The 11,252-nt window shown below is 59.5% G+C and overlaps 1 protein-coding gene across 2 annotated transcripts; it reads left to right on the forward strand.

Annotated features, from left to right (window-relative positions):
* The first annotated feature begins 834 nt into the window (after positions 1–834).
* SERPINH1 (serpin family H member 1) lies at positions 835–10,808 on the forward strand. 2 transcript variants are annotated; one of them, XM_046637802.1, is made up of 6 exons: positions 862–992; positions 2,367–2,410; positions 4,875–5,539; positions 7,067–7,165; positions 7,272–7,504; positions 9,793–10,808. In XM_046637802.1, the coding sequence occupies exons 3-6, from the start codon at positions 4,918–4,920 to the stop codon at positions 10,093–10,095; spliced, it is 1,257 nt and encodes a 418-aa protein (XP_046493758.1). In that variant the 5' UTR covers positions 862–992; positions 2,367–2,410; positions 4,875–4,917; the 3' UTR covers positions 10,096–10,808. The 2 variants fall into 2 exon arrangements, with proteins under 2 accessions (XP_046493757.1, XP_046493758.1); XM_046637801.1 differs by lacking the exon at positions 2,367–2,410 and having other exon boundaries at positions 835–992.
* The last annotated feature ends 444 nt before the right edge of the window (positions 10,809–11,252 follow it).

Consider the following 11,252-nt stretch of genomic DNA (forward strand, 5'->3'; position numbering starts at 1 on the left):
GAGGGGGCAGGGGGACCAAGGAGAGAGAGAGACAGACAGAGACAGAGAGGGAAGGGAAGCAAGGAATGACTTCACATCACAATTCACAGCCAAAGGAGCAGATGCCCAGAAAAAGAAAGTACCTGGCTTAGGGTCACACAGCATATTACTGGGTGGACAGCCAGGGTTCTCCCTCCTGTGCACCCCTCCGGGCCCGGCCAGACCACCTGATGTTCTGGAAGTGTCTCTGCCTCTATCACTCCAAGGCTTTCCGCGGGGAGGGTCCGGTACTGAGTCTGGTCCATCCCTCTCCACCTCAGGGCCCGTCACCGAGGTCGAGCTTGCGCCAAGGTGCTCGAGATAAACTGCAGATGAACAAGGGAGCTGCCTCCCAACCCCTGACCCCTCGCCTGAGAGACAAAGGAGAGGGAAACTGACTGAGGAGGGGGCGCGCAGGGGAACCCAGTTAAGTTTCCACCCGGGGGGAGAGGACCCACTGAGGCAGAGCCTCTGCAAGGAAAGGGATGCTGGAAGGAATGTAGCTTGTGCGCAGAGCGTGGGGCCGGGAGGGGCTCCTCTCGGGAAGCTGGACCCTGGAGCCCCGCGTCCCCTACAGCCCAGTGGTCGGCACTTCCCCCGCCCCGCCCTCCAGGACCACAAGGGCCCGGAGTCTGCGCTGAGTCGAGGACGCCCGTGCGCTCCGCAGGTCGTGCGGTCCCGGGCGGCCTCCCGGCGGGGGTCCCCGCTCCCCCGCCCCGTCCGACGAGGGGGGCAGTAGGACCCAGGGGCCTGGAGAGTCCGCAGAGGGAGGGGGCGGGAGCCGGGGCGGTTTGGGGGAGGTCTTTGGCTTTTTTTGGTGGAGCCGGGGCGCCCTCCGGAAGCTTTTCCAACTTTCCAGAAGTTTCTCGGGACGGGCGGGAGGAGGGGACGCCATATATAGATCTGGGAAGCGGGGGAGCGGCGGAGAGTGGAAACCGCCCGCGGCTCGAGAGCGAGACTCCCGGCCGGCCCAGGTGAGGGGCTGCCGAGGGAGGGGCTGGGGGCCGCTGGAGCGTTGGGGATCGAGACCCCGGGGCTAGGTGGTGAGGGTCGGGGCGGAGGTCGGAACCGGGGATGGGGAGTCAGGCACTCGGAGGATCTGGAAGAAGTGCATGGTTCCCCAGAAGTCTGGGGCAGGGGTGGTGATGGCAGAGGAGACGGCGGGCTGGGGGCCGGGATGCTGAGACTCGACCCTTGGCGGGAACAAGGAGGGAGGGGATACAGTCTGGGGCGCCTCCCCGCACGGATCCGGGGGCCAGGCCTGCTCTGTAGTTCGGGGTGCCTCCAGTTCTGGGGTTGAGGCCCAGGGGCCAGGCGGGAGTGGTGGACCAGCCTTCTCACAGGCTTGTTGGGGGGCATCTGAGCCTCCTGAAGGTAGGGTGGTGGGAAAGGAGGTGAAACAGTCTTGGCTTTTCCTGGCGGGGGTGGGGGAGTGGGGAGGTCTTGGCTCTTGGGGTCCCCATGGTTTGGGAGGAGTCGCCAACAGTGTCTCCACTTCTGATCAGTAGCCTGCGTGTGTAGGTGATGGCAGCTAGAGCAGGGACTTGACCAGCACCCGTCTCCCCCACCGCCCTCCAAAAAGGGGGTGAGGACTCAGCAGGGCTGCATCCGCCCACCGAAGTGGGGAGGGGAACTGACGAGAAGGCTTTGAGTCACTCGGGCTAATTCCATCCACTGCCACCTGGTTCCTGGAGTAACTGCAGGGTTAAGGCTACTTCCAGAGGCCGCGGCTCCCTGCCCCCAGCGTAGGGACATTCCTGAGGGGCTGGAGTGGAGGAGGAAGAATGGAGCGGCTTCCAGCATGACCAGGAGGCCCGGCCCCGCCTCTTCCCGGTTTCCGGCTGGTCCCTCTGGGCTGCAGGGCCCGGATGGAGACCGAGGAAAATTAGGGGGCTTTGATTCCCTGGAAGTCTGGCTGGGACCACACCCTCCTGTGCTCAGATGGTTCATCTGCCCATCCCCCCTTCCAGAGGCCTCCGGGTCCCCTCCTTTTGTCTCTGGTCACCGGCAGTCCTAGCAGAAATGTTTTTTACTGGCTGTGTAACAGGACACCACATCCAGCCTCAGGAGGGGCTCTCTGGGTGCTTCTGGGAGCCCTGTGCTAGGAGGCCTGACCCTCCACTGATCCCCGTGGGATTTGGGGTGGGTCTCTGGCCTCAGTTTCTCACACTGTACAATGAGATGGATGACCTCCAAGGTCCCCGTAGATCTGGGACTGGTTTTGCCTTCCTTTGTGCAAGGGGAAGTGGAGATGGGGTCCCGTTTGGGGGCTGGGCCTTCCAGGCCCTTCCTCACCACCACCCCAGCTCTGCCCTCTCCATTCTCCTCACTCTTCTGTTTTCTTTCAGAATGAAAAAGGCAGGCATTGACCTCCCCCTGAGGCAGTTTCAAGGTATTTTAGACCCCCTCAAGTGTTTGAGACCCTCTCTGGTGGCCCCCCTAGCATCTGCTTCCCTTCCCTTCTACTTAAACCTAGAATTCGGTCTCAATGCAGTCTGGCTAGCTGGGGGCACAACCCTCAGCTCTCTGATTGCGTATTTTTCTTTGTGGGACCGTAAATCATCTAGCCTTGCCCTGAGGGCTGGGATTTCTTTGTGGCAGCGTGGGCTCAGCCGCAGGAGTCCAGCCTGCTTGCAGGGACTTGCCTCCGTCCGCTCCAGCTGCTGGGTTACCAGGCAGCCCTTCTCCACAGCCACGCATCTCCCTGCGGACACCCATGTGCGTCCCTGAAGCTAAGGCCCAGGAGGCTCCATGGCACCCGTGGGGACCAGAACCCAGGCCTTCCTGCTTCTCAGGCTGGAACCCCCCTCTGCCGGCCGGTGGAGATAATTCCGCTTCCAGCCTGCCACGTCACCCGGAGCAGAAGCAGGAGCGCAGCTGCGTGGCTGCCTGAGGAATCCCAAACTAGTCATTTGGAGCTTTCTTGAAAAGCCCCTCCCAGCCCTTTGAGGTTCCGGTTGGCTGCCGGTGGGGGCTGTCAAGATGGTGTCTGCCACGTGGCAGGGCTGTGAGCTGGGCTCCTTGCCTCTCCCCAAGGGATGCTGGTGGCCTCTACAGTGGTCTGAGCTCTTGCATCAGCTGTCTGGACTAGAGGTGGCCTCTGAATAGGGTGACCATATGCCTGTTGTCCTGGCATAATAATTAGTAGTGCCCCATTTTACTCTTTTAAGTGCCCTTGTTTGTACAATCATAATATGCTCACTGTGCCTTTGAGCTCCAGGTCTGGTGGGGAAGGCGCTAGGCCTGGGAGGAGGTGGCCTGGGCCCTGAGCTGCCCCTCCTGTCTGTACTTTGGGGTCGCCTCTCTCTTAGCTCCACAGTCTGCACTCCAGGGTCCAGGTCTCTCTCGTACCTTCCCCCAGGCAGATGTGAATCTCAGTGGCCTTCCCTCCCCTCTTCCCAAGTCCTCTTTGCTTCTACTTAGCACCGCACCTTCAAGGAGGTGGCAGCCCAGGGAGGGGGCCCTGCCTGGTTCACAGGATGGTTGCAGCCATCGAGTCTTCCCCGAAACCCAGTGCTCCCGCAGGCAGGCCCGAATCCTGAGGGTCTTCCACCGGGATTCTGAATTTTTGGTCTTCCTTGAGCAGGACCATGCGATGGGGGTCTGCCCGAGCAGTGGGATCTCAGCCTCCGCCAGGGTTCTTTCCAGCCCTTCCCATGACTCTGTCATCTCCTCTTCCATCCTGCTGCATGCAGTGGAGGGGAGATGCCCTGAAGGAGGGGAACGGGGGACACATCCCATGTGGAGAGACTGTCCTGACTGCAGGCCCCAGCGAGGGGAGTGAGGCCTGCTCTAGGGGCCACTGCTACCGCTGTGGTTGGGGGAGGGGGCCTGAGGGCAATGCTGTGGCCACAGAGCACATGGCCTGTGTGGCAGTGGCTGTCAGGTGGGAGGGCAGAATGGAATCTGAGGTGGCGCCAGCTTCCTGGGAGGCTGAACACACATCTGGCCAGCCTCTGGTGAAGGGGAGGGATGTCACCGCTCCATTGAGCTGTGACTTAGCCCCTCCCGCAGTATCCTTCCTTTCAGGAAGCCCCCAGCCTCCAGCTTTTGTCCTGGGGATTTCCCATCGGCTCCAGGGGCTGTGGGCAGATAGGCAGGCAAGTCCCTGCCAGGATAGAGGCCTCAGGCGTGGACACCTAGACCCTCACAGCTTGGGGCGGGAGACTGAGGCTCAGAGAGGGGTGGACACACAAATACACACAAACACACACACACACACACTCTCTCTCTCAAGGTCACCCTTGGGGCAGCAGACTGGGCATGTGGGCTCCCCCATTTAATGAGTGAACCAACCAGTGACTCATTAACGTCCCAGGGTGGAATGAAAAGCATGGGGGAGGAGCAGGCCTGCACCTCTGCCCCACGAGACATCCTTTGCAGACCCTCAGCCCGGCTGCCACCTTTTTCCACTGGAAAAGGGCCCCAGGGTTGTACGAGATCGGAGCTAACCTTTGTACAAACTGAGACGACCCCAGGTCTGGCCAGTGGCCTGAGTCCTGCTCATTCAGGAACAGCTGGGGCCTCTTGTGCTAGGCACTGGCGATGCAGAGGGAAACCAGACTGGCTAGGTTTCCTGTCCTCCTGGAGGTCCCAGACCAATTAGGGATGGAAATAATACTTAGTAAACACCCAAGTCTAAGTGTTGTAAGTTCAGTGCAAGAAATTGGGGTGGAGGTGGTGAATTGCCAGGAACCTGCTTTGGATAGGGAGGCCTCTGAGACCCCTCGTCTGGGCAACCTTGAGTTTTCTGGGCTCCCTCACTCCCATCTCCAGGGGACTTGGTGGCAGCCAGAATGCTGGGGTTGGTTGTTGGGGAGGAACGCCTGGAGCCTGAGGGTGCCCTCTCTCTGCAGCCCGCACAGGTCCTCCGTGGTGCACACAACCCGCCTCCCAGCCATGCACTCCCTCCTGCTCATCAGCACCTTCTGCCTCCTGGCCGCGGCCCTGGCCGCCGAGGTGAAGAAACCCGCGGCCGCAGCAGCCCCTGGCACGGCCGAGAAGCTGAGCCCCAAGGCGGCCACCCTGGCTGAGCGCAGCGCCGGCCTGGCCTTCAGCCTGTACCAGGCCATGGCCAAAGACCAGGCGGTGGAGAACATCCTGCTGTCGCCCGTGGTGGTGGCCTCGTCGCTGGGGCTCGTGTCGCTGGGCGGCAAGGCGGCCACGGCGTCGCAGGCGAAGGCTGTGCTGAGCGCCGAGCAGCTGCGCGACGAGGAGGTGCACGCGGGCCTGGGTGAGCTGCTGCGCTCGCTGAGCAACAGCACGGCGCGCAACGTGACCTGGAAGCTGGGCAGCCGCCTCTACGGGCCCAGCTCGGTGAGCTTCGCCGACGACTTCGTGCGCAGCAGCAAGCAGCACTACAACTGCGAGCACTCCAAGATCAACTTCCGCGACAAGCGCAGCGCGCTGCAGTCCATCAACGAGTGGGCCGCGCAGACCACCGACGGCAAGCTGCCCGAGGTCACCAAGGACGTGGAGCGCACGGACGGCGCGCTGCTGGTCAACGCCATGTTCTTCAAGCGTGAGTCCCCGGGGCGCGCGCCTCCCCCTCCCCAGCCTGGCGATTAGATCAGTACCCCTGTGCCAAGCACCGCGCGCTGCTGCCCGTTCACTCCTCAGCAACCCGGGGAGGCAGGCACTGGTATAAACCCTCTCTACATACAAGAAACTCCATTCAGAAGGTGTAGGGTGTGTCTGCAAGAACGGGATGGAGATTCAGGCCCAGCAGAGGGACTCCGGGGGATGTGCTCCTGCTGTGTTTCATCACTTGGAAGTTCTGTTGCTTGTTTTTGAATCCCTAAAATTCGATCATCAGTTCTGCTGCTCAGTAGCAAGCAGCAGAAAGGTCCCACACCTGTGATCATGCCTGATCCTAAAGCAACCTGGGCGCTGGTAGGGTTACCCCCATCTCACAGGTGCAGAAACAGGCTCAGCTAGGAGATGGCAGAGCGCGACTCAGGCCCAGGCGCATCTGTGTTGATTTGAAGATTGGATTTGGGGTGACTGAGTATTTTTGAGTATAGTCATCCTTTGGTATCCACGGGGCATTGGTTCCAGGACCCCCGCGGATACCAAAATCCGAGGATGCTCAAGTCCCTTAGTCGGCCCTCTGTATCCATGGGTTCCCAATTTGTGCATATGGAGGGCCCACTGTACCGACAGCACTGGGCCTTTCCTGGTGTGTAAGGATGAGGTAACCCCCCATCCCTTACCTGGGAGGGTGAAAGCTCTTGCAGCCAGTCAACAGCTGAGTCTGGATTTGAACACAGGTCTGATTGTGACTTAGGGCAGGGTTCAGGCCACTGTCACCCAGGCATGGTTTTTGGGGTCATTTTTCTGGCCACGGAGACAGGACTTGCAGACAGGAATTAAGGGTGGTCGGGGCTGGCCCCGTGGCCGAGTGGTTAAGTTCGCACGCTCCGCTGCAGGCAGCCCAGTGTTTTGTTGGTTCGAATCCTGGGCGCGGACATGGCACTGCTCATCAAACCACACTGAGGCAGTGTCCCACATGCCACAACTAGAAGAACCCACAAGGAAGAATATACAACTATGTACTGGGGGACTTTGGGGAGAAAAAAAAGGAAAAAATAAAATCTTTTTAAAAAAAAAAATTAAGGGTGGTCTTGGGGCACTCCCTGCGCAGGGCATGGACTCCTCAGTTAGCAGGTGGGGTGAGAAGTCCAGCTCAGCACGTGTTCCCCAAATGCTTGACTGGTGCCGGGGCAGAGGGTGGGCGTGCAGGTGGCTGAGGGTCCTCCTGAGGGGATTCCCTATCCTGTGGGAAGCGCAGGCTCTGACTGGGGAAAGCCTGTCTTCAGACAGCATGTCCTGGGGCCAAGACTCCCGCCCCCAAAGCAGGCAACATGTACTCCGTTGGGTGGGTGCTCGGGGAGCAGGTGGGCTACAGTAGAGCCCCAAAGACTGGGACAGAAGCCTGTGGCAGGATAGATCAGGGTTGATCCCCCAAATGCATTTGGGGGTTAGGGGCTGTGTTGTGTTTCTAGGTGGGGGCGTGTCTCTCTGACCTGTGTCCTACCTCCCATGGCAGCACACTGGGACGAGAAATTCCACCACAAGATGGTGGACAACCGAGGCTTCATGGTGACCCGTTCCTACACCGTGGGTGTCACAATGATGCACCGGACAGGTAGGTGCCTCGCAGAGCGGGGGGCCCAGGTGGGGCTCCGAGGGTGCTTGGGGCTGGCCCGGCTGCGCCCCACCGCATGCCCAGGACCTTCTCTGCACTCTCTCAGGCCTCTACAACTACTATGACGACGAGAAGGAGAAGCTGCAAATTGTGGAGATGCCCCTGGCGCACAAGCTCTCCAGCCTCATCATCCTCATGCCTCACCATGTGGAGCCCCTCGAGCGCCTTGAAAAGCTGCTGACTAAAGAGCAGCTGAAGACCTGGATGGGGAAGATGCAGAAGAAGGCTGTCGCCATCTCCCTGCCCAAGGGGGTGGTGGAGGTGACACACGACCTGCAGGTGAGGGCCGGCCCAACCCGGGGACCTGCAGGGCTTGGAGGAGGAGGGGTGCCCGGGGCAGCCATTCACCAGCTCAGCAGGTCTGTCCTGAGCCCCCTGGGTGTCCCAGCGGTACTGGGCTCTGCTGTGGGGGAAGCTGGGGAGGGAGGAGGCATGGGCCCTGCCCTTGGGAAGGTGGTGATAACATTGGTAGCTAAATATCATTGAGTGCTTGCTGTATGTCAGGCCCTCTTCTAAGTGCTTTGTGGGTATTAAACTTTTAATCCTCGAAACAACTTTATTAGGTCAGACTATCAGCCTTATCTTGCAGATGAGGAGGCTGAGGCTCAGAAAGGTTAAATATCTTATCTAAAGTCACGCAGCCAGGAACTCAGATGTCTGGCCCCAAACCATGCCCTCAATCCCATGCCTCTGAGAGTCTGAAGTGCCCCAGTTACAGATTGTTCCAGCTGGAGGCTCATCCCCCATGCGATAGTGACACTAACAGTGGCTTTCAGCTATGGGTCCCTTGGGATGAGTGGAAACTTAACCTACCCACTCAACAGCATGTCCCCCTCGTGACCACCCTGGGTGCTGGGCAGAGGCTCGGAGAGAAGCAGTGCCTGGCTGAGGTCACCTGGCTAGTCAGTGGTGGACTCGCCGTGAGTCCTCCAGGTGAAGGCTCAGGCGGCCTTTCTGTAAGCAACAGGGAGAGATTTTTGACCTACTCCAAAGGGAGAACTTTCATCTCATTCTCGTGTTGGCTGCCAGCAATGGTTCCTTGGCAGGCCTCTCACCCCCAGAAGTGGTTCAGACTTGCGGCTGAGAGCGTGGAGAGAGAAAGCTTGAGATGAAATGGGGCTTAGGCTCCTAGCCCGGGGCTCGTGGAGCTGGTATGGTCTGTACCGTAGGTAGAAGTGAGGTTTCCTGAGCACGGCCGTCACCGTCTCCCTCCCAGGCCTGTCCCAACTCTTCCCCAGCCCCTTCTTCTGCAGTGACCATTATCTGATCCCTTTCTACCCTTCTTTCTCCCGTGTCTCCCTGGAGCCCTCGGGGGACACACGACCCCCCAGTCCATGGGGTAGATTGAGCTGGGAAATTTGACCTTGTGCAAGGTCATCGGGACTGGCGTAGACTAGAATGCCTGTCTCAGGACCCCAGGTCTAGTGCCTGTTTGGCCCTCCTGGGGAAGTGGACTGTCCTGCAGGAGGCACAGCCCTGGCAGCTGCTGTTCACTCAGCCAACCGCCCTTTGCTGCTGCCTCTTCCGCCCTCAGCGCCGGGGAGAGCCCTGGCAGTGGGCCCTGCCCTGCGGGAGCTCTGAGGCGGGGGGAGAGACAGACAGGACCAGACACTGACAGACAGAGGCCAGGGGTGTGGAGGCCCAGGGAGGCACGGCTCCAGTCTTGTGGGATAGAGAGGGCTTCCTGGAAGATGTGGTGTCTAAGGAGACCCACAGGGAGAGAGGGCAGCCCTCGCAGTGCAGCTTGTTCAATGAGGCTGCGCCCTGGAGAGCAGGGCAGGGCGTGCTGACGGGAGGGGGGTGTGTCTGGGCCGGGGGGTGAGGGGGGTGTTTTAACTTTTTACTGTGGAAATGTATAAAACTATAATAAAGATAGATTAATGTAAGGAACCCTCATGTATCCGTCATCCAGCTTTAACTGTGATCAACTCCCAACCAATAAGGATTCATCTAGACACACCCATTCCTCCCCCATGAGATTACTTTGAAGCAAATCCCAGACATCGTATCACCCTGGAAAGGTTTTAAGCCCAATAGCTTTCCTTAGATTAGTCTTTCTCAAACTCGAGTGTGCCAAGAATTACCTGGAGAGGTTGTTTAAAAAGGTTCCCAGGGGCTGGCCCGGGGGCGCAGCGGTTAAGTTTGTGCACTCCGCTTCGGCGGCCCCAGGGTTCAGAGGTTTGGATCCCGGGTGTGGACCTAGCACCTTTCATCAAGCCACGCTGTGGCCATATATGCTGCCAGCGGTGCTGGTGCTGGCTGTCCATGACCCACACCTTGAGAGGCACTGGTCAAGATTGCTTGGCGGAGCCAGGGATAAATTCTGCCTTTTCTCCGAGTCTCAGTTTCTGCATCTGTGAAGTGGCGGCTAGAAGCTCTTGCAGGGTGTCCTTGGGATTGAGAAAGCAGTGGTTGAAGTGCCCGCACCATGTGTGGCACACAGAGGGTGGCAGGGAGCGGCTCTGAGGAACAGGTTGGGTAGGAGATGCCGGGCAGTGTGGGTGGACGGGGAGAGTCTGGGAGCTTTGCGCACCATGACCTCACGTGACGCCTACCTGGTCCCACAGAAACACCTGGCTGGGCTGGGTCTGACTGAGGCCATTGACAAGAACAAGGCAGACCTGTCGCGCATGTCGGGCAAGAAGGACCTCTACCTGGCCAGCGTGTTCCACGCCACCGCCTTCGAGTGGGACACAGAGGGCAACCCCTTCGACCAGGACATCTACGGGCGCGAGGAGCTGCGCAGCCCCAAGCTCTTCTATGCTGACCACCCCTTCATCTTCCTGGTTCGAGACACCCAGAGCGGCTCCCTGCTGTTCATCGGGCGCCTGGTCCGACCCAAGGGTGACAAGATGCGAGACGAGTTGTAGGGCCCCAGGGTGGGCACGGGCTGGCAGGAGGCAGCTGAAGGCTCCTGAGACACATGGGTGCTATGGGGGTGGGAGGAACTGAGGTTCCGACCTTGGATGTTCCACGGGGTGGGGGTGGGGCAACAGAGCAGGCTCCCCGTGTCTGAGCAGACTTTCCCAGCTGGAATTCACTCCGCTTGCACATGGGGCCCCAGGTACCGGATGCCGAGCCCAGAGCGCCCCCTCCTGTGGGGCCTGGGCGGTAGTCCTCGTGCCCTGCCCTCGGAGACCTGGGATCAAGCCTGCCTCAGTCAGTGTTCGTATTTATAGCCAAGTGCTTTCCCATCTGTGAGACCGCAGCGAGCTGGGGGTCCAGCCCAGCCCTCGTGGAGGGGGAGCGCTCGCTTCCTGACACTGCCCGCACCTCAGCCCCCTCCCCAGCTCTAGCCCAGTCTTCTCCCAACTTCCCTCAACTACAAAACTCGGTGCTGCAACCCCTGGGACAGGCACCCCCCCCCCCCTCCCGCCATGGCCCTGGCCCTGAGATGGGGTCCGGGAGGCGCTCATAAGGGGTTCTCTTGGGCAGACTCTGGTCAGGCATCATGGGGATGAACTTTTTTTTTCCTTTTATAGATTTTCAAAGATGGGGGGGAGGAAAGTGAGCCCTTGTTGCTGTTAAACCAAGAACTTATTTGTACAATTTTTTTTTTTCAATAAAAACGTTTCCAGTGAAATTTTGTTGGAGCATGGAAGATGATTGGGTCAGGAGATTCCCATGTCATTCTTCCCAGGGGACCAGGGTTGCTACTAACGGCCTATATCAGACCCTGAAGTGCTGGCAGATAATATGTGCTGCAGGCCCGTTATGTGCTGGCCTACTATGTGCTGGCTTGGCAGGCCCACTATGTGCAGGCTTGGGAATTGTTTTGGCTTGGCTGCCCTGGAGAAGTTGTGGCTGCAGGGCTGGAATGATGGCGCTGGACTGGAGCCCAGGGCGTTCGGTCCCGCTGTGAGGGCCCGTCTTCATTACGCAGGCTTTCAGTTCGAGCAGACCCATCCGTACCCATGGCCGGGGGGTATAGGGCTGTGGAAGGAGGGAGCTTGTGGGATCCTTGCTCTGTGTTTGGATTTGTAACAGGAGAGGAGGAGGGACCTGACAGCCCTCTTGTTGGTTCCCA

The sequence above is a fragment of the Equus quagga genome, chromosome 14, assembly GCF_021613505.1.
Source record: "Equus quagga isolate Etosha38 chromosome 14, UCLA_HA_Equagga_1.0, whole genome shotgun sequence".
NCBI lineage: Eukaryota > Metazoa > Chordata > Mammalia > Perissodactyla > Equidae > Equus > Equus quagga.